The sequence below is a fragment of the Xiphophorus maculatus genome, chromosome 2 (genome assembly GCF_002775205.1).
Source record: "Xiphophorus maculatus strain JP 163 A chromosome 2, X_maculatus-5.0-male, whole genome shotgun sequence".
Classification (NCBI taxonomy): Eukaryota; Metazoa; Chordata; class Actinopteri; order Cyprinodontiformes; family Poeciliidae; genus Xiphophorus; species Xiphophorus maculatus.
Window position 1 is genome coordinate 85,072 of NC_036444.1, and position 27,014 is coordinate 112,085.

Consider the following 27,014-nt stretch of genomic DNA (forward strand, 5'->3'; position numbering starts at 1 on the left):
AGTCCGTTTTGTTTTTATCCAGAGAGGAGGGGGGCCAGGGCCTTGTCCACCTGGCCAGTAGAGCCGCTGTTTTCCGGTTGCAGTTTCTGCAAAAGTATCTAACAGGATCCCCTGTGTGGAGGGATGTGGCCAGCTGCATTCTGAGACGTGTAAATTTTCTAGGGCTGGATGCTGCTCTGTTTTTAACAAATTTTAGCCTTTTAAAGTTAAAGGGAATTCCTCAATTTTATCAAAGCGTTTTTAGATCGTGTGCATTTTTTAAATTGCACAGACCAGATAAGAATAACTCTCTGTATTGGCTTTTAGAAGAACCTTTGATCTGTGGAGCAAGATTGGATGTCAGCGATAATGCCGTTCCGGGTTTTTCTGAAGTGTTGTCTGAGTCCAGAACGGTAACTCTACGGCAACTGATCCAGGCGTCCGGACCGGACTTTGATAATGCCCAGGAGGTTGCCTCGGTCATTGGAATACGGTCCGTCAGATTGACGAGGCGCTTCTTGGAGAGGGTGAAAAATCGGTTGACCGCCGAGGAGAGGAGGCTCCTACAATGGTACGAGAAGGAGGAGTGCCTGCCGGATTCCACTGACCCGTTCCCAGAAATGTTTCTGGACCCGGATTTTGAGGAGGACAGTGGTCCCCTACTGCAGAGCACAGACTCGAAGATGGACCTGTGTAAAACAGGTCCAAAAATACTGTATAGATACTGTACAAAACTCTTAAACAAAAGGACCCTCCAAAAAAGAGAAGTGAGTGTGTGGGACAGCAAGTTCGGAGGACAGAAAACTCACTGGAGAACCTTGTATAAGCCTCCAATCAAGAAAAGGACTGGTGACCTTCAGTGGAGGATCCTTCACGGAGCCATTGCCACCAATTCTTTTTTATCTGTCATCAGTCCTGGGGTTTTAAACGAGTGTCCTTTTTGCAAGATGTCCGAGAGTGTTTTTCATGTTTTTATAGATTGTGCACGGTTAACTAGTTTTTTTAATCTTTTATCGACTTTTTTTAGTTTTTTTCATATGGTTTTTTCTAATGCTGTCTTTATCAATGGAGTACATCATAGTAAAACCACTAGTTTTAAATCCCGGATTTTAAATTATTTAATTTCCGAAGCCAAAATGGCTATTTATATTACTCGACGGGACAGAATGCAGGCTGGACCTCAATTTGATGCTGTGACTCTGTGGAAGGTCAACGTCAAAGCCAGGTTGAGGTTGGAGTTTTGTTTCCACAGAGCCACTGGGAATTTGTCGGGGTTTTTAAGCTTGTGGGGTTTTAAAAATGTATTGTGCACCATTTCAGACCAGAAGGATTTATTTTATAACAAATTGTTATTGTGAATATGTATATTTATTTTTTATGTATTGATTAGTGCCTTGATTTAAGGGAATAATGTGACAAAAATAGGTTTATTGTATAATAAATGTTTTGTGAAAAATCAAAAAAATCTTCTTCTTCTTCTTCTTCTTCTTCTTCTTCTTCTTCTTCTTTTCTATTATGGCGGATCACAAGCAACTTTAAGGTGCATACCGCCACCTACTGTACATTAGTGTGTAGAAGCATTACTTCACATCTATTAAATTCTATTTTTTAATTTTGTATTCTTAAGATAAATAAACAAGGCTTTCCTTAATTTGTGAATATCTGTTATGTTTCCTTCATTTCCTAATATACCTTTAAGATTCCATTCATGCCCTATATTTCTAACTATTCTCTTTAATTCTTCCCTTTCGAGTTCATATGACTTACAGTTCATCAATATGTGTTCTACATTTTCTTTCTCTCCACATCTCTCACATTTATCATTATTTTTCCTCCCTATTGTATAAAGCATGTCATTTAAGTAGGTATGACCTACTCTTAATCTACTAATTATTATTTCTTCTCTTCTGTTTCTTTCATTAATGCTTCGAGTTCGAACTGACTTTTGTACTTCATATAATCTTCCTTTCTTATCTTCATTCCACATTTTTTGCCATTTCTTTACTTTTAATAAGTGATTTCCCTTCCCCTTTCCCAAAAGGAATTGAAATTGTTATTTCCCCCTCTAAAGCCCTTTTAGCTAATTTATCTGCCTTTTCATTGCCTTTTACTCCTTCATGTGCTGGTACCCAACAAAACCAAACATCAATGCCACCCCTATATAATCTAAATAAAATATGAGGAATTTCTAATACTAAATCTTTTCTATCGTTTCCTTCTCCCTTAATACTTTCTACTACTGCTTTGGAATCTGTGCACACCACCACCCTGTCTGGTCGGACCTCCTCCACCCATTGCAAGCTTAATATAACTGCCACCATTTCTGCTGTAAAAACCGACAATTGATCTGATATTCTTTTAGAAATAAATTTTTTAAACTCTGATATATATATTCCTATTCCCACATATCCTTTTAAATTCTTAGAACCATCTGTATAAATTTTAAGATAATTGTTATATGTATTTCTTAAATAAATATCAGTCTTGATCCCTATTTCATTTAAATTCCAGTCATTTTTCATTGTATTAATTTTCAAATCTACATTAACCTCTGGTACTAACCATGGAGGAATAACGCTAATTGGATTAAAATGAGCTATTTCCTTGTCATCTAATCTATACATTTTAATCCATTTCCTAACCATCCATCCAAATCCATTACTTTGGAACTTCAAATATTCCCAACAATTCTGTAAAATAATTGAATTCACATTATCATCTTTATTACTTTTAATTTTCATCCAATATGCTAAAGCTAATTTAATTCTCCTCATTTCCAGTGGAGTTTCCCCAGTTTCAATTAAAAGAGCATTAATAGGTGTTGTTTTTGCTGCTCCTGTACATATACGTAAAGCCCTACACTGTAATCTGTCTATTTTTTGTAAGGATGTTTTAGCTGCTGCTCCATATATTATACTGCCATAATCTATTATTGATCTCATGAGAGCCCTGTATATGCTTAATAATGACTGTCTATCTGCACCCCAATTATTTCCAGCCACAGCCTTTAATAGATTAATAACTTTTTTATACTTGGTTTCTAAGTTATCTAAATGTGTTTTCCATGAATAAGTACTATCCAACCATAAACCTAGATATTTATATTCTGTTACTCTTTCTAATGTTTGTCCATATAATGTTATTGTTTCTATATTAATATTTCTCTTCTTTGTGACAACCATATAACAAGACTTGCTTGCTGATAATTTAAAACCCCATTCATAAGACCATTTTTCTACTTTACTAATTGCTTTTTTAATATTTCCTACCACATATTTAATATTTTTCCCCTTCATCCATATGACCCCATCATCTGCATATAGTGCAGATTTTATACATTTATCAGTATCATAGAAAATATCATTGATCATAATATTAAATAAAATTGGACTAATTGCACTACCTTGAGGTATTCCATTTTCAACATTAAATTCTTTTGAATAATCATTCCCAATTTTTACTCTTATTTTTCTATCTAGCAGAAAATTTGCTATCCAATTATACATTCTCCCACCTATTCCCATCTGTTTCATTTTTATAAGTAATCCTTCTTTCCATAGTGAGTCATATGCTTTTTCTATATCAAAAAATACTATAATCATTAGTTCCTTCATTTTTAAAGCTTTCTCTATTTCATTACTGACTCTAGTTAGAGCATCCATTGTTGATCTTCCTGTTCTGAATCCACATTGATATCCATTAATTAGATTATTCTTCTCAAGATAATATCCTAGTCTATTTACTATTATTTTCTCCATCCATTTACTGAAATGAGAAGTTAGAACAATTGGTCTGTAATTATTTGGACAGGTAGGATCTTTACCTGGCTTATTAAATGGTAATATTATTGCCCTTTTCCAACTATTTGGTATCGATCCTTCTTTCCATATTTTATTAAATAATTTTAATATTAATTTCAATGTTACTTCCGGAATCTGTCGAAACATAGCATAACATAACTGATCCTCCCCTGGAGCTGAATATCCTGTCCCTTTCAATACTGTTTTTATTTCTTTCATGGTTATATTCATATCTAATGTTGACATATATTTTTGATATTTTTCTAGTGAATTTTTATGATTTCCAATTTTTTGAATCATCTGCCTTCTATGAGTATCTGTCAACTGATCACCACTATGAACTGCCGCAAATGTCTCACCTAATAAATCTGCCTTATCTTTATTTAAAACCAATACCTCCTGTCCTCTAACTAAGGATGGAATATTAACATTATTCTTTTTCCCCATCATTTTTCTAAACATTAACCAAACATTCTTTAAATTTATTTCTGAACCTATTGATGAACAATAATCTCTCCATGTTTTCTTTTTTGCATCCTTTATAGTTTTCCGAGCCTTTGCTCTTTTCCTTTAATAATCAATAAGGTTTTCGATTGTTAAATTTTTCTGTAATATTTTAAAAGCTTTATTACAATCTTTAATTGTTTTACTACATTCATTATTCCACCAAGGAACTACTTTCTTCTGACCTTTCACTTTTATTTTTGGTATACTATAATTTGCAGCATTTAAGATATGTTCTGTTATTTGATTTGTACATTCTTCAATATTACCTTTTAATGTTACTACATGACTTGTTTCTTCACATTTTGTTTTAAATTTAAACCAATTAGCTTTATTAAAGCACCATCTTATTAATGTTAACTCTTCTTGTCTATTTATATTGTCATCAATTATTGTACTTACTGGAAAATGATCACTCCCTATTGTAGACTCCCAATTAACATCCCATTCACATGCACTAACAAGACAGTCAGATATTAATGTGATATCCAGACATGAAACTGCATTTTTATGTATATTTACTCTTGTACCTTTTCCATTATTAAGACAAACTAATGACCTTTCATCCATTAATTCTTCCACTATTTCACCATTATGATCTGTCTTCTTGCTACCCCATAGACTATTGTGAGCATTAAAATCTCCACACCAAACTTCTCTTCTATGTATTTTCCCTATTTCCTTAAATATTTCACTATCAAGATTTTTACATGGATTATAATAATTTATAATTTTAATATTTCCATATTTCCTTAAATGAAATATTTCTATATTAACACATTCTAATTTTTTATTTAATGAGTTTTTCTTATAAGCAATTCCTTCCTTAATTAAGGTGGCACATCCTCCTCCACTACCATTACTTCTATCCTGTCTTTCTATGTTATATCCAGGAATTTTAAAATCTAAATTTGAATTTAACCATGTTTCTTGTATGCATATTATATCTGGTATTATTTCTAATTCATAAACATACTTTTTAAATTCTTGTCCATTGGCTATTAAACTTCTGGCATTCCATTGAAGAATATGAAGAACCATCTTGTATCCTAATCCTGACCATTTTCTGTTGTTTCAGTGGCTCTCAAAATGTTATGAATCTGATCTGCTTGAATTTCTTTCATATCTAGGAACCTCCCTGCTGCTGTTACTATTGCTTTTATTTTATCACTTTTCTTCTTCATTTGGACTGCAACATTAATAATATGACATATAAATGCTACAAAGTTTTCTTTTTTCACCATCATTGTATTTTCCTCTACTTTACATTTATGCACACATGTATTATACGTATTTGTTGTTGGCATTAGTATTTGTCTCTGATCATTCTGTCCTTCATTTTTATTCCGAGAAGTGTAACTTTGATCTGTTTCTCCCAGCCTCATTCCTCTTGTACTATCTTTCTTTACTCTTTTTAATGCTTCTGCATATGAAACTTTTTCTGTTATCTTGATTTTCTGGGCTTCTTTAGCTTCCCTTTGAACTATACATCCACCATAGGCTGCACTGTGATCACCTCCACAGTTACAGCATTTGATTTTAGCATCTTAATCACACTTTCCAAATTCATGTGGAACTCCACATCTTGCACATCTAGTTTTTCCCTTACATTCTTTTGCAATGTGTCCCATTCTTTGACAGGTAAAACATCTGAGCGGTTTCGGGATGTACTCTCTAACTTTATAATTCATGAATCCTAGCTGAATATTTTCTGACATTTTGTTTTCAAACTGTAATATCACAGCCATAGTATCTTTGAGTTCCCCTTCTCTTCTACTTTTAATCCTGATGGCATTTGTTATCTTCCCTCCTTTGATTTCATTCTTCACCTCCTCCATTGTCATTTCAAGTGGAACTCCTGCAATTACTCCTCTCAACCTTGCCATATAACCTGGTATATATGATTTAATTCTTTCTCCCATCAGAGTTTTCATTTTGATTATCTGCTGTTGTTGTGCCTCACTGATAGCTTGAATTATCACTTTTCTGTTGTTCATGATTCTGGCCGTTTTAATTTTCCCTATCTCTTCCTCTATTGCTTTGGTTATCTTTATCGGATGAATATAACCTCTTTCTTGCTGAAATTCTACCACAACTTTGTATTCCACTTCTGATTTACTGTTATCTTGTTCCCGTGAACTCACTCTTTGATTTATTTTTGTCCTTTTACTGCCTTCCGCTCCTGGCTCACTTTCATCCGACCAACTTCTTGCCCTTTCATGTCTCTTTCTGATTGCTCTTTTCATTTTTGCTGACCTCGATATCGTCCACTCCATTTCCTTTCCACTATTTCCTCCTGATGTAGAAGCCATGCTACTACAGTCAATGCACAGCTTATGTGATCCACCAAATCAGCTCCTACCGCCTTCTTTGTTTGTTGTGTTCAATTGTTCGCCTTTCACACCCAACCAACTTCCGCGTTCCGGTTCTGCGAGACCAGGGCCTCAGCAGAATATGAGGTCCTTTAATTAGAGTCCATATATAGATATTTATAATTATATACATAATATAAATTATATTTTTTATCACTTAACTAACATATAAAACTTTATATGTTCAAGTTTGTAACTTGAACATATAAATTTATAATCCAATCTCTCTAGTGTAACTGTCTCTTTCATCTGCAGCTCTATTTATGTATGGAAGCCCATTTCCACAATTTAAGTCTTCATATTTTCATGTAGTTTTTTCAGTTTATTTGCTATGCCCCGCCAACCTCTGAATATGTAGAGAGGAAATTATCACCTTTAATCATTCAAACTTTTTTAAACCCTGGACTTGACACAGAATAAGCAGTAATGCAACAATGCGACATTGATAAATATTTATTTGACAACTGAAAATGAAACCACCACCTCGGATTAACACATCTGTACTGAAGAGGATAAGGGCCACCGAAAAAATAAAAAATAAATAATTCTGAGTTTAAAGTCAGAATCTACGGAAGAGGATAAGGGCCACCAAAAAAAAAAAGAATTCTCGGAATTCTTCTTTTTTTTGGTGGCCCTTATCCTCTTCCGTACATCTGACAATAGAAGACAGATATTAATAATTTCCCTAGGAAACAACCTGCATGGCCACCGGAGGGCGCCGTGCACCTTAGTGAGCAGCCCGTGAAGCTGAAGAAGAGGAAGAGTATGGCGGACGACGGAGGGAAGCCGCTGCAGAGCGCCATGAAGATGGCCAAGCAGGCGATCCAGCTGGAGGGGGGAGACAGGCAGCAGGTAGGCGGCTGCTCACTGGACGGCAGGATCAAAGCTCCGGGCTGAAGCCGACCGGAAGTGACGATGTATGGAATGTAAACAAACATGGGGGCGGGGGCTATTCCAGCTGTCATGTCCAGGAAAGCCAGTAAACGGACCAGCTGGGAGCTTGACTGGTTATAATGGTCATAATGTGGGTAAAAATGGGGCGGAAGCTCCTGATGGACTGGAGAGGCTCCCTACGTTTACCCCCAGAGGTGGTAGATGTGGAGAGGCTCCCTACGTTTACCCCCAGAGGTGGTAGATGTGGAGAGGCTCCCTACGTTTACCCCCAGAGGTGGTAGATGTGGAGAGGCTCCCTACGTTTACCCCCAGAGGTGGTAGATGTGGAGAGGCTCCCTACGTTTACCCCCAGAGGTGGTAGATGTGGAGAGGCTCCCTACGTTTACCCCTAGAGGTGGTAGTTTACCCACTGATGGTAAATTTGTAGAGTATATTGATCCTCCTCCAGATCACCGGAGCCTCCAGACTCTCTGACCTCTGAACCCTCTGACCTCTCTGGAGGAATCCTCTCCTTCCTCAGTCTCTTGATGGGGTAAATCTGAAACCTGCTCACATTTCTTTCCAGCTACCTGATGAACGTAGATCTTTATTTTATTTTGGCTCAGTCGTGGTTCTTGTTCTGGTTCTGCTGGACTTCTTTCCTGAGGGGAGGTATTTTTCTCTCCACTGTCGCCCCCTGCTGGTCCAGGAGGAGTGAGTCAATGCTCTGTTGGGTTTCCTGAGATAGAACCAGTTTAACAGGTTGGAATAAAGAACTGGACTAAATGCAGATTCAGATTTATTTGTATCCCAAATGGGCAATCAACGTTTTGATCCCATTCAGTCCAATCCCGTTCCAGTGATTGAAAACTGGAATGGGATTGGACTGACTGAATATTTATGAAGATAAATCTCTTTTTTAATAAAGTAACATTTATTTTGACTTCAACTGTTTGGAGAATGTTTGTTCTGGTTATTTCTGGAGGAAATCCTCAGGCTGATCTGGTGTGAAATTCGTGTCAACATGACCAGATGTTACAGTTGATGTGTTTCTGTCTGCAGGAAGCTTACTGCCAATACCTGCGAACCATCAACTACATTTCACACGTTCTTCTCCAAGAAGGTGAGCCTCAAAGATCAGAGCTTCGCCGCATGTTAAATAATATATATATTTAGCTGCTTCATTAGTTTCATGTTCAGCAGTTTCCAGTGAGTTACTTCATTTTACATAAAGCAGACCCATTTATTGATTGATAGATGCAGTAATATTCATTATTTCCAGACTTGAAGTCATAATTTACTGACATTTATTTAATATAATCCCATCTCAGAAGAGCATGATGACCCGGATTAGCAGCTGTGTTCAGTGAAAAGTGTGAGGAAGGGGAGATGCGGTTTGCTGGCTCTGACATCCTGCAGTTCCTCAGGCTTCACCTGGTTTACCTGTCCAGGTTCACTCACTTTAGAGTTTTATCGCCCCCTGGTGGAGAAAGGTGAAAATCAGGATAGATTACTAACTTAGCAGCTGCAGCACCAAGAACAGACAATAAGCAACATCTAGAAGTCAGATCAGTTGGGTCGATCCGCTTCACGGACCAGTACGTTACTGGGAACCACGGAGCAACCAGTAGCCACCCAGTTGGGTCGATCTGCTTCCCAGCCAGTCTGTGGCAGCGTGACTGAAGCTCACTAAAACGTCAGAAGAAGATGAGAGACGCCAGAACCAACAAAGAAGACCAGCTTGAGGTCAACCTGAAGAACCAGAACCAGAACCTGGACCTCCTGTTCAACAGAACAGAATAGAAATGTCCTTAATTGTCCCTCTGTGAGGACGTTCAGCTCCATCTTTCTGGATTATAATCTTGTATTAATTGCTGTAATTTTCAGATAACCTGAACATTTTCATTAGCTGGGGGTCAGAATTATGAAACAGGAAGAAACATCTGGAATATTTTACTTCATGACGCTCTAATCTTGTAGAATAAATTATTTAACTTTTAGAACTGAACAAGCTGAACTTTTCATAGGTTTTGTCCTGGATTATTTGTCCGTCTCGTGTGTCTCTGTCCTCAGAGACGCAGGTGGAGGTGGAGCGGATGCTGCGGCTGGCGGAGCAGTGTCTGGACCGAGCCAAGACCTTCATAGGGAAGCGCTCTGTCCATCCTGTCCCCCCTGTCCTCCACAACGCCTCCTGTTCTTCAGCTGACCAATCAGAGGCTGAGGCCGGTCCTAAGGCTGGAGACAGAGGTGAGTCCTCTCCTCCAATCAGAAGCAGGCCTGGTATAAACTCAGAGACCAATCACAGCTAACTTCCTCCTGGGTTAGGGCTCTGACATTGTCATCTTGTCTCTTAATGTCCCATCTTGTCCCCAGCCTCTGCTGCTGAGGGACAGGTTGACGCTTCGTCCCGGTTTGGTCTGTCAGATGATGGTGGACAGCCGTCCTCTTTCCCTCCTCCTGATGTCTTCCAGAGACAACAGACTGCAGCTTCACACGACTCCAGCAGGAAGTAAGTCCAAATCTGCTGCTGGTTCCACTGATTCCACTGGTTCTATAGACTATAGCAGACCGATGTGTCCACTGATTGTCCTCGTGTGTCCTGGATGTGTCCCCTGCAGGACGCTGACCCCGGTGGAGGAAGCGTCCCGGCAGAACCAGAAGCTCCAGGCGTCCTATGAGGCTCGTGTGGCCCGGCTGGCTCCGGGTCAGGCGTTCCAGAAAACCTCCTTGGTGAGTCTGGACCTTGCAGAGCCGATCTCTGTCATCACTTCCTGTCTGAATCCCAAGGGCCAATTTACAGTTCCTGGAAAAAGTTTTCACACCCTCCCTTTATTGCTTCAGCCAGTCAGGATTGACAGGATTAAGACCTTTAATGTCAAAGTGGAAAGGTTTTCCACAGAACATTGGTCCAGTTGGTCCAGTTGGTCCTGGGAGGAGTTTCTGACCTCCTGTTGAACCTCTGCGTGAAGGAGCAGCATCTGTGGATGATGGAGCTCTTCTCCTGATCTCTGAAGTCCAGCTGATTGGACCAGGTTCTGGTTCTTTTGTCACAATCCCGATCTCGGGACCAGAACTTTGAGACCTTTGGACCAGCTCCTTCTTAACCAGAACCTTTTGGAGCAGCGTTCTTATCACTGCAGTTCTGATCCATCACTCAGAAACTGCTCCACATGAGCCAGACCTCTGAGCCGGAGGAACCAGAACCTCAGACCCATTGACGATGACCCAACCGCACAGAGAAGAACCAACAGAACCATCTGCAGAAACCCAAGATGACACCCTGAGGTTTCAGGACCAAAACCTCCAGACAATGGTCGACACTAACAGAACCAGAACCTTCTCTCTAGCGCCCCAGCGTGTTTTCTGGTGTGTTTATTGATTCATTAGGGCACAGGTGTCAAACTCCAGTCCTGGAGGTTCGCTGCCGTGAAACTTTTAGATGAGTCTCTGCTGCAGCACCTGAACAGAATAATTAGGTCATTAAGGTTCTGGAGAACCGATCTACACAAGGAGGAGGTCATTAAACCGTTTCATTCCAGTGTTTTGTACCTGTGGCTCATCTAAACCCTGCAGGACAGCGACTGGAGGACTGGAGTTTGACACCCCTGCATTAGGGGGCGCTGTAGCCTCAGTAACGGATGTTGGGTTCTGATGGATCCGTTCCAGTCGATGGTTCTGCCAGCAGCAGATGGACTTCAGGATATCTGAACTAGAACGCTTTGATTCTGATCCGGTCAAGATATAAGCACACTCCACCGGGACCTGAAATGTACCAAGAGATCCGAAACATGACTTCCGGGCTTTTATTTTGAAACTGTAGTGGTTCCGTTTCGGCGTCATTGATGAAGCTGGGGGTGGAAGGGTGGGTTCATCTGGACTCTGGGCTTATTTAACTCCAGATAAGGTCCAAGTGGCCCTGTAGAACCTCTCCTTCGTCTCATGTCTGTCGTTGGGAACCAGAGCCTGAAGAAATACCATGGTGAGCCGAACCTTTTCTTGAACCACGGTTCCTCCCGTCTTAGATTCTATTTCTCTAGTTGTCAGAGAAATTTTGGATTAAAGGAAAATTTTCCGTTTAGATTAGGAAAATGTTTCGGAACCAGGTGGAGCTGCGGCCATATTGGAGGAAGCTGACGATGTTCATGAAGGTAAAGTGTTGGCTAACTACTGCAAGTCGGTTCGGTCCAGACTGACACGTGGTCCGCTGCAGACACGGTAACGAGCCTCACACAGAACCCGAACAGAACCGGAACCAAATATAGATAGAACCAACGTAGAACCACTCGGAACCAGAACTACGGGTCCATAAAGTCTGAGTGCTTCCAGATTAAACGGTGAAATTCTGGTTCAGATTCCTGGAGATCTTTCAACCTGTTCCACTTCCAGTCTGACCCAGTTAACCCAGTTAAGCTCCAACTTCAGGTGTTAATTTAATGGGTTGAAATAATATTTATTTTTATTAAATCTTGTCGTAACTCATATTGACGAAGTATTGATGGTGTTGGGGAACGTACGGACCTCCAGTAGCAGTCAGTTTAAAGAGGCCTCTGACTGAAGACAGTCTCGTGCTAACAGCTGAACATCCAGACAGCAGAGATGCTTTTCCACAGTAAGCTCTGCAGGTGTGATTCATAATTTAAGTGATTTGAGGCGGTCGTCTCTCAGCTTCTTGGTCCGGAGGTTCTCAGAGATCCAAGTTGCTGTTCGGGTTTTTCAAGGGCGTAAATCCATCTCATTATGGGGGAACCATAAACAGGAACATTTCTTAAGAACAATTTTGGGGGGTCGGCAAAGTTACAGTGAAATGTAAGGTAAAAGGTAGTTTAGAAAATTTTTAAACCACATTCAAGCTGCAGGACCAAAAATGACTAGTAATGCACATCAAACATGTTTTATTCTCAGTAAACAGCCTGCAGAGAAATAAAACTAAAATTCAAATGTTGCTTAGATACGATTTGTTCAGTCTGATCTAATCTCTGCTGCACTTTTACAAACATTTAAGGCTCTAAATAAAAAAGTTTTAACTGATCATTTTATTGAAATGGCTCCCAATACAAGTTATGAGCTGTTTAAATTATAACTTAAGATGCTTTGTTTTTAAGCCTTTTTTAGCTTTGCCATGTCCTTGGTGACTGAGAACCAGCAGGTAGATAGAAATTAATATCTGGGAGGTATTATAACTGAAACACTTAAAGCACCAGGGTTTATATAGAAAAATATTCAGATCCTATTTTGTGTTTTTAAAGGCTCTACGTTGAAGACAGTGAGAAATAAAGTTATAACTTTTAGTTTTTTCTATCCGTTCTGGGCTCCCACTCTGAGCTGGTCCACTTCCTCAGCTCCTCCTCCAGTTTCAAACTCTAATTAACTAAAAGTTAAAGAGCTAAATATGAATGAGATGTTTACTACCTTTGACAAAAAAGCTTAAAGTTTATGAAAGCAATGTAGCAGTTTTGCTAATAAGGCAGCTTATCATGATTCAAAGTAATGAAATTACTGCAGTCTGATTTTTATTGTTAATGTGTTTCTTCTTTTTGAGCAGTAAAAGTAAATAAAAGGTGTTACATGTCTTTTGCTTTAAGTATTTACTTACTGAAAGGTTTTATGTTTGTGCTGCAGAGCCACAGCTAACAGCTAACAGCTAGCAGCTAACAGCTAGCTCCTCACTCCAGCGGTTCTGCCAGTCGGTACCGTTCAGCTGCTGTTGCTCCTCCCACACTTTGGACTGAACCATTGTTCTAGTAATGGAGGGGGGACCTAAAAATTAATTCTTATTTTTTCCTGAGATAAATGGCAGATTTATTTCGTCCTTTGTTTCATTTTTCTTTTCATATTGATATTACTTAAATGCAAATGTTTCTTTAATGGCTTTTTTGGGGGGGACAATTCTTGACTTTTATAAGATTGGGGGTCCGGACCCCCCCGACCCCCCGGGATTTACACCTGTGGATTAATATATTTGCATGAGCATGGTTGTTATTAAATTTATTTACATTCAGTCATATTGAATTACTTACATCACTCAAATGTGTGTGTAAAATAAACTATCTCTTATGGTTATATTTGTGTTATTAATATTTAACACCTTGATGGAGTGGCTTGTCAACAAATAAGCAATTTCCCGTTGGCGATCAATAAAGTATATTTTATTCTATTCCTTTCAAAACAAAATGCATCAAAGAACAAGATTCCTGTCAAAGTTGGGCTTTTTATTGGCAACAAACTGGAAAATGAATTCCTTTTGGCTGATGGAACGGTAGAGAATACTCACCCCTTAAATAATAAACGGTTATTTTATACATTTCTAAAAGCTGATGACAGATTGTGAGCGATTTCCAACACCGAGTCACTGGGAGGTGACAGACCTGGTGACGCCCTCCAGCCAGTGACAGACCGTTTTTAGGAGGGTCTGGGGTTTTAGGGGTTTTAGGGGTTTTTAGGGGGCTTTAGGAGGACTTGATGGATTTTCTCTGTTTTCTGATGAAGCGATCAGTAATCTGATTACCTAAAAGCATTTTTCATCTTCAGATGCTGCAGGTGATGAAACAGAGCAGTGACCTCACTCCTGCAGCACCTGGTGGATCTAAAGTGCTGCTGACCTCTGACCTTTGCGGCCCAGATGCATGCGTTTCAGGCGCTATGGTGTTTGTTCTGGTTATCTGGAGTTTAGTGTGGATGATGGCTGCTGCGATATTTGGGTTCTTCTCCTAACGATCGACACACTTTGAGTCTGCAGCTCTGTTTACCTTCATCTGCAGTTTTACACTTGATTTTGTTGTTTGACATGAAAATATGAAACAATGTTCAATTCATTTATTCATATTGGTCATCATGGCGTATTATTCCGGATTATTTTGGGACTCTGGGCTGCGGCTAAGCCTCCTGCTGTTGCAGAACCGGTTCTGAGAGTTGCTGCCAACGTTTAGGTTTGAACCGGTCTGGATCGTTCTCTGGACTTTCATTAACTCATCAACTGATGGAGACTCAGTTTCTGTTTTTATTCCACTTTTGTTTGCTGGATTTCTGCTGATTGCTCCTTATTCTCTTGTCGTGTTTTTGTCACAAATTAAAATGTAATAAAGATAATAGAAATATTTATGTTGTGTTTCCTGTTTTCATTGTTTAAGGAAAATGGACCTCTGGTTTCTGTCTGGACACTGAACCGTGTTTAGGAATCTGGTTCTCTCTGCTTTTAAAAGTTTGTTTCAAATGTCTGAGTTTTGGATATAAATGTTTATCATAAATATCTTTCTGCTGCAGACGCTTTCTCTGCAGCGGCAGATGATGGAGAATCTGATCATCGCCAGAGCCAGACAGGACGCCGTATCCTTTCACCGAGCGCTGCCAAGATGGAGTTAAAATCTGCTGCTTTCTAGAACTTGAGCTGCTTTAATATCCAGATGAGGGAAGCCAGTTATCGATTGAGTTAAAAAAAAAATCAATGAGCCTGATCATATTTCCATAACAGAACAGGCTAAATTTATCATAACATGCTGAGTTAAAAACCATCATCAAAATTTTTACATTTTTTTTGTCAGTTTTATTAAATACTGACTGAACAAACAGAAATTCTCACATAATTAAACTTAGACCTATTTATAAAATAGAGCTAAATAGAATAAAGATTAGATTTCCAAAGTATCTCAAATGATTTGTCATCTGAAGCGTTCATAATTACACTTTAAGATTTCACACATTTATGACTCATCAAAACTACATTTGTGGATGTTAAGCCCCCTGAGCCGTCCAAACTGTTGCCTGCAGAATTTTTGGGTTTCCGGTACAAAATAGTCTGAAAATGCCACAATGGAGAAAGAGCTCAGCGTTACTAGATATGACAACACTAACTTTGTGATTGAAGACTGAGTCAGAAATCTGTAGATTCCTATTTGTCCTCTTCCAACAGCCATTGCACTTAAAAACAGAAGAGACAAATTTTCAGAAATGCGTTTTCATTGAAATTTTAAAATCTGCATAAATCTAAAAGATTTAAGATATCTTGATTTAGAATTATGACTGGTCAGAAAAAAGGATATCATAAATTTACTTTGACTAGTCCGATTGCAATAGATACATGAAATGTGCATTTCTTGAATTGAAGCCTCCAAACACTCCAATAGTAAATCTGTCAGAATGGAATTAGAGAAATCTTCATGAACTAAAACATTTATTCATAAACCACTTTCAGAGATCAGGGATGTGAGTGAAGCAGATTTTATGCTAAAGCAGCTTGCCATAGTTTGTGAGCAGTAGAGTTGGTTGTTCTGAACTTTGACCTTTCCTCAACGTGAAGAGCAGCTGCAGAGGAAGGTGGAGGAGAGGAGGCAGAGGCTGCAGGACGAAGCTAACAGGTAGCAGCACATCATCATCCTCACCTGGGGTGGGGGGAGCGTCCAGCTGCTCGTTTCTGCCTGGCTGGTCAGATGCGATCCAAAGATCGCTCTGTTATCTGTTGGTTTGGTCTGATGTAACTCTTGGTTCAGTTTGGGATTCCGTGTCCGCCCAGCGTTCCCAACATTCCCAGTTCCACTGGAAGCTGCAGTGGCACCTGTAAACTTTAGCAGTCGCATATTTGTGGCTATAAAGAAATCAACCTGGTTATAGTTGATTAAACAGGTTCTGGTCTAATCAATCAACTTATTAGCACATGTCAGCAGCAAGGCGCTCAGATTGATTTACGTCAATGAACCCCAAAATAGAAAGTTGCTCAGCCACACAGTCGGCAACTGAACACGTCGATGAGACGTCAACAGAATCTCATCAGATTATTGATCAGCGTTTCATTGATTATGGTTCAACAGCAGCTTCTAGTCTTAAAGGATCTCAGGGTTTCAGATGTTTTGCAGTTTGCTGGAAGTTTGTTCCAGATCTGTGGTGCATAGAAGCTGAATGCTGCTTCTCCATGTTTGGTTCTGGTTCTGATGCAGAGCAGAACCAGAAGACCTGAGAGGTCTGCTGGTTGATAGAATAGAATAGAAGTACTTTATTCATCCCTGCAGGGAAATTATTTTGCAGTTACAGCAGCATAGAGACAAGACACAATAACAACCACCACTGAGTAGCAGTTGTAGATAAATAAGAATAAAATATAACATGCTGTCAATATAAAAGCAGCTTAGAGCAGTCCTTGCAAAGATTCAAAATGCAGAACAGAATGTATATGTAAATATATGTACAGCAGTGTGCCACAGTGCATTGTGTGAAATCGGACTGATTAGTGCAGAACAATGATTTAGCTTTTATTGTACAGTGAGATGGCATGTGGCAGGAAGGATTTCCTGTATCTGTCCCTACGACAGCGGAGCTGGAGCAGCCTATGTGAGAAGGAGCTCCGCTGTCTGTCCACTATGTGGTGGAGAGGCTGCTGTTTATTGTCCATCATAGACAGAACCTTCTTCAGTGTCCTCCTCTCCACCACAGTTTCCAGGGACTCCAGCCTTAGTCCCAGTACAGAGCCAGCTTTCCTGATGATTTTGTCTAGTCTATTAGAGTCGCTGGCTCTGATGCTGCTTCCCCAACACACAGCAGCAAAGAAGATGGCGCCGGCAACAACACTGTGATAAAAGGTCTCCAACATCTTGCTGCACACATTGAAGGATCTCAGCTTCCTTAAAAAATAGAGTCTGCTCATCCCCTTCCTGCACACAGCGTCAGTGTTAGATGCCCAGTCCAGTCTGTTGCCGATTACAACTCCCAGGTATTTGTAATCCTCCACCTCCTCCACCACTTCCCCTTTGACCTTTAGTGGCCGTGAAGGTATCTTCTTCCTTCTGAAGTCAATCACCATCTCTCTGGTCTTACTAATGTTGAGCCTCAGGTGATTCTGGTCAGACCACTCCACAAAGCTGTCCACCAGTGTCCTGTACTCCTCCTCCCCTCCAGCCCCTATACACCCGACAACCGCTGAGTCATCAGAAAACTTCTGTAGGTGACATGACTCAGAGTTGTACTGGAAATCAGTGGTGTACAGGGTGAAGAGAAAGGGAGAAAGCACAGTTCCCTGTGGAGCTCCTACGTCACTGACCACCACATCAGACAGGACACTGCCCAGACGGACAAACTGTGGCCTGCCTGTCAAGTAGTCAGTAACCCAGGAGATCACTGAGTTGTTGACACCCATCCTCCGCAGCTTCTCACCCAGCAGCAGAGGCTGGATGGTGTTGGAGGCACTGGAGAAATCAAAGAATGTGATTCTCACAGTGTCTCCTCCACCATCCAGGTGTGACAGTGCTCGGTGCAGCAGGAAGATGACGGCATCGTCAACTCCTAAGTGGGGCTGGTAGGCAAATTGCAGGGGGTCTAGAAACGTCCTCACCTGAGGCCTCAGCTGGGCCAGGACCAGTCTCTCCATGACCTTCATCACATGAGATGTGAGAGCAACTGGTCTGTAGTCCTCTGGGTCGGATGGCCTTGGCTTCTTGGGAACAGGAACCACATGTGATGTCTTCCACCGCAGTGAGACTCTCTCCAGCCTCAAGCTCAGGTTGTACATGTTGTACAGCTGCCTCCTGTGTCCACCTCCTCACCGTCCTGATGCGCACAGGCTGCCTGCTCACTAGAGGGACATACTTGGGAGTCATCCTTACCAAGATGTGGTCCGACCTGCCAAGGGGGGGCAGGGCTGTGGTGCTGTATGCATCTTTGGCATTAGCATACAGGAGATCCAGCATTTTGTTTTCCCTGGTGGGACAGACAACATACAGCTGGAAGTTGTTTAGAGTTTTGTCCAATGAGGCATGGTTAAAGTCACCTGTGATGACCATGAAGGCGTCCGGGTTTTTAGTCTGTATTTTGGCTGCAGTAGCGCTGATGACGTCACAGGCCACCGCTGCATCAGCTGATGGGGGAATGTAAACAGCGATCAAAATGGCGGACGTTAGCCCACCTGATCCAGGAGCGGATCTCTCAGGCCTCTCAGGAGCCTGGATAATCTGATATAATCTGATCTAATCTGGTCTGTTTGGTCTCAACAGGAGGTTTGCTGCCTCTGGAGCACTGACTGCAGAGGAGCAGGAGCAGCGGCTCCTCTACTCCCGGGTTCTGGAGTACGAACTGGACCACGTGAGTGACCCGGCATATCATTATGACCAGCTGGCTCAGCAGAACGTCTCGGTACCAACCGTGTTCTGCTCTAGTTGGGATGGGTCCATCTGCTAGAGGTTCTGCTGGGCCCAGAGTGGTCTGGCTAAAGGCGGTTCTGGTTCTAGGACTGGCCCAAACAGTGGAGAACCAACATCAAGAAGAACCCGGACGCCTCGCTGGTTCTGGATCTGCTCTCCTACCTGCTCAGGTGATTATGGGATATATCTATATCTATATATCTATATCTGAGTCTGGAGTGATGATCCTGGTTTCTTCCAGGTCTGATCATCCACTAGTGGAGCTGCTGAGGAAACATCAGTTCAGGATCTACAACCAGCTCTACCCCATCGTCACCCAGAGCCTTCCTCAGAGCCTTCCTCAGAGCCTTCCTCAGAGCCTTCCTCAGAGTCTTCCTCAGAGCCTTCCTCAGAGTCTTCCTCAGAGCCTTCCTCAGAGTCTTCCTCAGAGCCTTCCTCAGAGCCTTCCTCAGAGCCTTCCTCAGAGCCCCGCCCTGCTGCTCAGGTCTTCTCGCAGCGTCCACGCCCGGCTCTCTCCAGGTGAAACATCCAGTTGCGTTAGGGTTAAAGTTGGGCGTCGACCCGCTGAGATGATGTGGGGCGTCGCAGATTGTTGCCACGGCGACCGTCGCAGCAGGTCATCATCTCAGCGGGTCGGTGGTGAATGTTGTGTGTCGACCCGTCACAGAGCGACAACCGACCAGAACCGGCAGCTCTCTGGACGGCGAGGACCCTGTGCAGTGGGACGACTCCTTCGAGGACCTGGAGCACTTCCTGTCCCAGCTGGACTGTGGCGACCTGCGGGCGGTGCTGACCTTTGACCCCTCCATTGAGCTGGAGCAGCTGGAGCTCAGAGCTCTAAAAGAACACCTGAAGGCCATCGTCAGAGACGTCCACGGAGCCGTCGGTGAGCTGATCGACCGATTATTGATCGATGGATCTGAATATTGATCCTGAGCTTCGGTTCTAGATCAGCTGCTGTCGCTCTGCCTGCTCTCCTTCGACTGCCTGAACACGGCGACCTTTAAGGATCTGAGTCTGGGCTGCATCGAGGAGGCCTTCTTCACGCCGCTGTGGAGCCCCCTGCTGGCTCTCTTCAGGTATTACATCTGTCTTCTGCTGGGCCAGGTGGGCAGCTCCGCCCCACTGCGCCCTGCGGCTCCGCCCCGCTCTGCCCTCCAGCCAGTGACAGAAAGTTTCTCTGGTTTATGGAAATCAGCCTAAACTCAGTTTTAGTTTCTTCCTGGGACAGCCGGCAGACGTTGCGTCGCATGGCGGCGTTTTCAGGGTTATTGTAAGATTGCCAATTTTCTCATAAATTGGTTTTCTAATTAAAATCTTGACAAATTCTCCCGGTAGAAATGGACTGGAAGCAGGCCTGTCACAATAACAAATTTTGCTGAGCGATTAATTGTCTCAAATTATTGCAATAACGATAATACTGTTTGTAGACCTTTTTAAACTGATTTAATGGAAATGACGTAATAATGCAAACAATATCCTGCAAAAATAGATGCAATTTATTTTCAAAAGAATATTAAATCCTGGAACTGGTGAAAAAAAACAAAAATAAAATGGATTCTCAGTCTCCATTAACAAAAAATGGGCTTGAATAAAAACTAAACATAAAAAAGTGGAAATAAAAACTACATTAAACCAAAAGAGTGCAGATTATGAAGTCTGTACACCATGTTGCCCTTCAATAATCAATAGATTTAGAGAAAGGCGGTCATATCAGACTGCTATGATGTGATACTTCTCTCCTCTCTTAAGCCAACGTCAAACAACACGATTTTGTTTTTTGCCCCGATTTTCCCCTTATGACAATCTTACTGATCGGGTCCAGTCGGTAGAACATCGGACCGCTCCGATCTAAATCAGTCATATTCAACATGTTGGATTGTCTTGGCCAGTTTATCACTGGTTTTCTCCGACTGGGAGGAGAACGCAGCCTGTTGAATGTGACAGGTAGCCAATCAGAAAGCGCGGAGGGGAATCCCAAACAGTTGACAAGGCGCAACCCGAAGTCCAGTGGACATCAGAGATGATATGTGGAAACAACATTAATGTTTATTCAACATTTTGTGTAAAGAATATCCACATAAATGGCAAGGAGAGGAGTTGGAGCGGAACTGGTTCCGCAGTTGATGAACCCGGTAACTTTTCAGCTGTTCATCATTAAAGTGACATAAATAGTGTAATGACTATTTGTCCAAAACACAAATTCAAAAAACTTAAAACTTAAAGGTGATCAAACAAAAGGTGAATTCAACTCAAATAATCACTGATGCACCGTGGATTCTGTCTTATGCAGCCAAAAGTTCAAAAAAGGTCAAAATGCAGTTCTTTGTTTTATTCCACAGTTCAGGCAAAACAAGTTATAAGCTGATAGACTGATGACAAACTGGCGGACTGGGACTGGGACTGGCAAAAACCCATATGACCACCCAGGTGCATAATGAGCTACCTATTTATACCTTGAAACAGCCACGTCCCAAACTGAAATTAATTAACTAATTAAGTGAATCACTAGCCAAAAACCTAAATAACAAATTAAACAAAAATTCTAATTATAAATCAGCTAGAAAATAAGCAAAAAAAACAAACAAATAAACTAAATAATCTAAATTCTAAGATTTAACTGAAAATGGAGAAATGGCTTCTACAAACAGGTTCTAATGATTTTCATTCATTCAGGACTTTATGCTGACACTGACCACATGCACTGCAGGTCGAGTCCAGTAAACGATGATTAATGCTGGTTTTCAAATGACTTAACTGGAGCCATTATTTTGTGCCCATTGTTCTCAATGTAATTTTAAACATTAAAAATACTAATTAACTGATGAAACTTAAACACACAAATGGTAAAGAAGAAAAAACAGAATAATTCACCTCCACATCATAGTGCAGCAAATGAAGCCCCGTCCTCCACTCTTTTATCCAACGCCTTTTCGTTTTGTTACATCTTTTAAAATAAGTTCATAAACTATCGTTGTTGCTTCTTCGTCATCAGCCGTGTTTGTTTACATTAATTCATGTGTGACTTTTGATGGGGTTTTCTGCCTGAAACCTGAATGCAGGTGAGAGAAACCGGTTCGAATGTGGTGTGTTGATCGTGCCGTGTGGCTGGACCTATGGCCCGGTCAAACCCGATCTGATCAAACCTGACACACCTACGATTTCCTGTCGGTTACTGTTTGGTCTCTCAGGTTTTGAAAATGGGCCGACGATTGTAAAATGAAAATGAAATGCGCCTGAGTGTCGTCAACAGAAAGAGAAAAAGAAGAAACGGTAAAGCCGATAATTAAAATGAGGTCGATAGTTTAATTTATCCTGCGATTAATAGATTTATTGTTTATGGCGACAGGCCTAATCTAAATCACCATCAGATGTTTTTATTTGAAAAAGTATTCACATCCTCCGTATGTACAGCCGGTTCTCAGCTTCCTGATGGCGTAGAAATAAAAAATCATCTTTGAATGTCGGCGCTCTGGGTGTTAACGAGGCTTTAGCCCCGCCCCCCACCACTGACTGGCTTATCTACTTAGAAATATGCATTCTAGAAGTTTCCTGCTTTTGTTCCATTTCCAGCTGCACTGTGAGCCTTTAAGGAGTCGCCTGTGACCCCTGACCTTTGGTGGATTTAAACCATTCAAAATTACAACATATTAGACGACGTTTTCTTTCAACGCCATGTAAATAGCGATTTTATTTTAGGTGCTGCAGCTTCTAGGTGCATGTGGTGACAGTATGCCTTCTCTCAGTGCGAAGTAGAAACTGTCAGAGCCTGGAGGCGGGTCTAAGCGCTGCCAATCAGGTATGTGTGCCCGCCCCTCCAACCTGATGGGAGAGGTGAAAAGGAAAAATGGAGGAAAGCTGACGGATCCAGGAAGACTGAGGTGCTGATACTAAATACTGCCAGGAAGAGGCTGAATATTTGTCCAGTCAGAGTTTATGCTCCATATTTATCCGTTTAATCTGCAGGGATTAGCAGCTTTATTGGGATTATTTTTTGCTCCTGACTGCAGGGTGAAAAGTTTTCCTGCATCCTGTGTTCCTCAGGCGAGTCCTCCGGGAGCGAGAGCTTCTCTTCCAGAGGAACATGGCGCTGTACTGCAGCGCCTCGCCAGCAGAGGTCGGTGTTCCCCTCAAACTGTTCCCCCAGGACCCCGGCGCGCTCCAAGGTTCCTACCCCTACCAGGTGGCGGTGCAGGAGCTGAAGCTGCTGGTGCGGGACCGCTGCCCTCAGAGGAAGCTGGACTGCGTAGGTGAGATTAAACCAGATTATAATCTGGAGGTCCAGCTGCTCCTAAATCTGGTTCTGGTTCTGTCTGGGGAAAGCCTGGTATCCTAGGAACAGCCTGAACGCAACCCAGTTTGGGTCTACAGCTGTTCTGGTTCTGAGTCGGAGCTGAGTGGTTTGGTTTACCAGAACCACAGAACCGGACCGCAAGGTGCTGCTGGAAATGTCTGACCTCAGAAGCAGAACTCTCTTGGTTCTGATCCGGTTTCCCTCCATGTTTGGTTCTTTTTCAAAAAGTTCTTAGCAAGTCGGGTCAGTCCGTTTCAGAACCTGCAGCTGCTTCTGCTGATCCGGAACCGGCACTGTGGAGGTTCTGTTGGGCCAACGTGAAACCCAAACCCGACCTATCAGAACCAGGATGTTGAACAGTAAGAAACCAAACTGGTTCTTCCTATGAGGTCAGTGGAGGCCCGGCAGAACCACCGGCCCGGCAGCGCCGCTCCTTGCTCTGTCAACCGGTTCTTCAGAACCGTGAATCGGACCCACTTACCGGTTCTGTTCTGTTTGTGTCTCAGTGCGGACGCTGCGGCTGATCTGCGGCTGCGCCGAGGATTACCGGAACCAGCAGGGGGGCGGAGCCTCCCGGGCCGCCGCCATGTGAGTAACGTGCCGGGCCAGCGCCGGCCCGGTTAGAGTAAACAGTCTTTCTTGTCTTTGACCTCGTTGAGCTTCGGACTCCTTCAGCCGTGAAATTGGTTCTGAAAGGCGGCCGGCGCCGTCTGGTGCTCCGTGACCCAGCAGCGCCGCTGTCGGGTCTCATCAGAATCACTCGGCCCGGCCCAGCAGGAACCGCCCCGGTTCTGGAGCTGCCTCCCTCCCCCGCTGGCCCGGCCTGAAACTGGGTCGCCACGTCTGAAGCAGGAGGTCAACGAGGCCGTTGGAGCGGGAAGAAGAGGGCGACCCAGCAGAACCATAAAACCCAGTAGAACCCAAACAAACTCTGAACTTGGTCCTCACTTTTCTAGAGGGGATTAATAATCTGAACTAATAATTTCTAATCTCTTTTCTGGAGTTGTAATTTAAGACCAGATTTAGCTTTCATTATAGTTATTTTATTAATCAATTACTGTATTGATTAATCGGGTAATAAATAGATTTTTCTGTTAACCATTTAATCCTTTTTTAGACGTTAGAAATAGAGAAAAGCTGCTAACCCGGCACCAGGGGGCGCTAGACCAGCTCAGCTTCATTGTTTCAGTTCTTCTGGCCAGCAGCGTCTTCAGAGCCTCTGTGCTCCAGTTAATGATTAATGAATTAATTGACGGTTATTTCAATAACGACGACGAACCGTTTCAGCTCCCCTCTGTCCCCTCAGCGGCGCCGATGACCTACTGCCCATCCTGTCCTTCGTGGCGCTGCGCTGCCAGTGTCCCCAGCTGCTGTCGGAGTGCGCCGCCCTGGAGGAGTTCATCCATGAGAGGCGAGTCGTCGTCATGGAAACGGCTAACAGTCTATCAGAACGTTGACTTGTTTTCTTCTGACTCTTTGCTACAGATCTTCTGTGTCCCGCCATCAAGTTTAAAACCATTTCCTGTTTGTTTATTGACCAACTTCCTGTTGTCTTCCCAGCTTCCTGATTGGTGAGGAGGGTTACTGTCTCACCTCCCTGCAGAGCGCTCTGGCCTACGTTGAGTCTCTTCCAGCAAGAGCTGACCTTGCTGACACCGAGTAACGCCCCCGACCTGTGGAGCCGCCACAGGTACCAGCTGGCCTCTGATTGGCCAGACGGAGATGAGGTCATGACCTTTGCTGTGGAGGCTCCTGGATATCAGGAAGAACTTACTGCTGCCTGTTCTGAGCATGCTCAGTAGGGGCTGAGAAACGGGAAGCACTGCAGCCGGACTGGACCGGACCGGGCTGGACTGGGGGAGGGGCTGCTTCTGCGTTTCTTCTACTTTTCCAGGTTGTTCCTCATCTTCCTCACTCTTCATCGTTTTCTGACGCTGCAGCTTTTGTCTCCGCCTCCCAGCCAATCAGAAGACTCCAGGTGTCAATTGGTTTTTCTGCCCCCTGCAGGACATTTCAATAATTCCTCTGCAAACATGATCACCTGGTTGGTGGGCGGAGCCTGAGCTGGAGAGAAACATTCAGGAATTAAAGCAGCAGCAGATCTGAGGCCTGTAATCCAGACTTTACTGGATTATTCAGTCAAAACATGGGAGTTAAACGCTGCTGCAGATTACTGTTTGAAACTACAGGAAGTCTGATAATCCTGCTGATGATCTATCCGGGTCACCATGTTGGTGAACGGCATTGTGGGTAATCTGCTTGCAGTGGATGTGATGACAGAGCAGATTCTGGGTGACCTTCAGGATGACCTCTGAGGCCTACGTTGGTCCAGAGGAGCTGAAGGGAATCTTGGTTTTGTTTTTTATTTTTTCCCAGAATTTAGTTTCTTCTCCTCTAGTTTTTATGCAATTCACCAGGACCTGTGCAGAGGTCGGAGGTCATTAAATCAATCAGGTAACTTTGTATTTTATTGTTTAGTTTTAAATCAGACCAGTTTATACATCCCAAAGATTCATTTAGTTCATTTTTTATTCTCAATTGTTTAAGAAGCAAAAATAATTTCTGGTCCAAAGAGCAGAAACCGGTTTTAGTTTCTGGTTCCGAGATACAGAACGGACCCAGAGTGAAGAACCGGTACCAGTAAACTGGTGCAACTGGGAGAACCTGCTGGAATATTTCTGCATCGTTTTTATTTAAGATGTTTTCAAAAGACAGAAAATCCTGTTTCCAGTTGTAACATTCAAAATGTTACAACTGGAAAGATGTTAAAGATCCTGTGATTTTACTCTAAACTGTACTGGGAATGTTTCTGAAATAATGCATCTTTGTGAGAAGAGTTAACAAGATAAATTGTTTAACTGTTAAACAGCTTGTTTATTTATCTCTCTCTGGGTGATTTCCAGTTTAAACCGTCTCGTCCAGCCAGACGTCTAATTTTCTTACTTAGGGAGGAAGAAATCCTTCAGCTGTTAATTTTTCAGCGAGTACGCGTCCAGCTGTTCATAGCGGAGGGCAGTTATTAATAAAACTTGTAATTTAGGTCAAAATGACTGGGCTCCACCTTTTCAAAAATTATCATGGAAAAATATGTAATAAAATTTATATTTCTATTTTCACCCTGTGGTTTGTACTATAAAGTATTTATTTTTCATTTAGCTTTACCAATTTTGATCATTTTTTTTTTCTTGAAAATCGCTGAATTTTCTTAATTTCCCTTTCAAATGCTCAGAAGCTCAGCAGGAAGCCGAGCTTCACCTGGGATTGATCAACCTCTCACTAACTGCACTGGCTGCCATTCTGACAGCATGTTCCTCCTGCCTGTACGTCGCTAATAAAATGACTTAAAAAGTTTTAATATATGAACTGATTTTCCATCATTTGGCTTATATACTGTATGTAATGCACAGTGGAAGTCAGCAGAAAAAGACCAAAATATAATTTGAGTCTAGTTTTATTCTCAACGTCTTCCAATCCAAACCAAAAACAGAATGTAGTAAAACAGTTGGTGTCTTCTCACCTCACCTCCTCCCCTTCACAATAAAAGCATACATTCGGGGGTGAAATATATACATTGTATCCGCCACACAGGGGGCCACAAGCACAGAATGTCACAAACACAAAAACACACAACATGTGAAACAACGTCACATTGTTGTTTGTTGTACGTTTCTTTACATACAACAAAACACAAAGGAAAAACTAAACAGCAGCAACAAACAAAACAACTGAAATACTTAACGGTAACGACTAGAGAGTTTAACAAGTCGGCCGCCACGGCTTCTTTTCACAGGAACGGGTTGAAACTGAAACAGACTCTCCAGATCGACTGCTACCAAACTGTCCACCTGAGGGGACAAACCAGCTGGAAGGGGACGACCCGGAAGAGTTTGTAAAGAAACTGGAGGCCGACCACGGCGAGGCGACTGAGCCAACTGGGTCCCTGGTAACACATGAGCTGGCTTCAAACGGTCCACCAAAATACTCTCCTGATTACCCCCAACTCCACCAAAACATCCTTAGGTCTCCAAAACCCGGAATGGACCATCGTAAGGAGGCTGAAGTGGTGAGCGGT

The 27,014-nt window shown here is 42.3% G+C and overlaps 1 protein-coding gene across 2 annotated transcripts; it reads left to right on the top strand.

Annotated features, from left to right (window-relative positions):
- Window positions 1-7,349: 7,349 nt before the first annotated feature.
- Window positions 7,350-26,291, top strand: vps9d1 (VPS9 domain containing 1). Of its 2 annotated transcripts, none has more exons than XM_023348345.1 (16): window positions 7,350-7,507; window positions 8,591-8,651; window positions 9,602-9,775; window positions 9,902-10,037; window positions 10,147-10,258; window positions 14,789-14,851; window positions 15,824-15,879; window positions 18,502-18,589; window positions 18,736-18,818; window positions 18,890-19,167; window positions 19,316-19,534; window positions 19,598-19,727; window positions 22,693-22,898; window positions 23,449-23,530; window positions 24,249-24,353; window positions 24,503-26,291. In XM_023348345.1, exons 1-16 carry the CDS (start codon window positions 7,421-7,423, stop codon window positions 24,603-24,605), a joined length of 1,983 nt encoding a protein of 660 aa, XP_023204113.1. In that variant the 5' UTR covers window positions 7,350-7,420; the 3' UTR covers window positions 24,606-26,291. The 2 variants fall into 2 exon arrangements, with proteins under 2 accessions (XP_023204113.1, XP_023204115.1); XM_023348347.1 differs by having other exon boundaries at window positions 15,827-15,879.
- The last annotated feature ends 723 nt before the right edge of the window (window positions 26,292-27,014 follow it).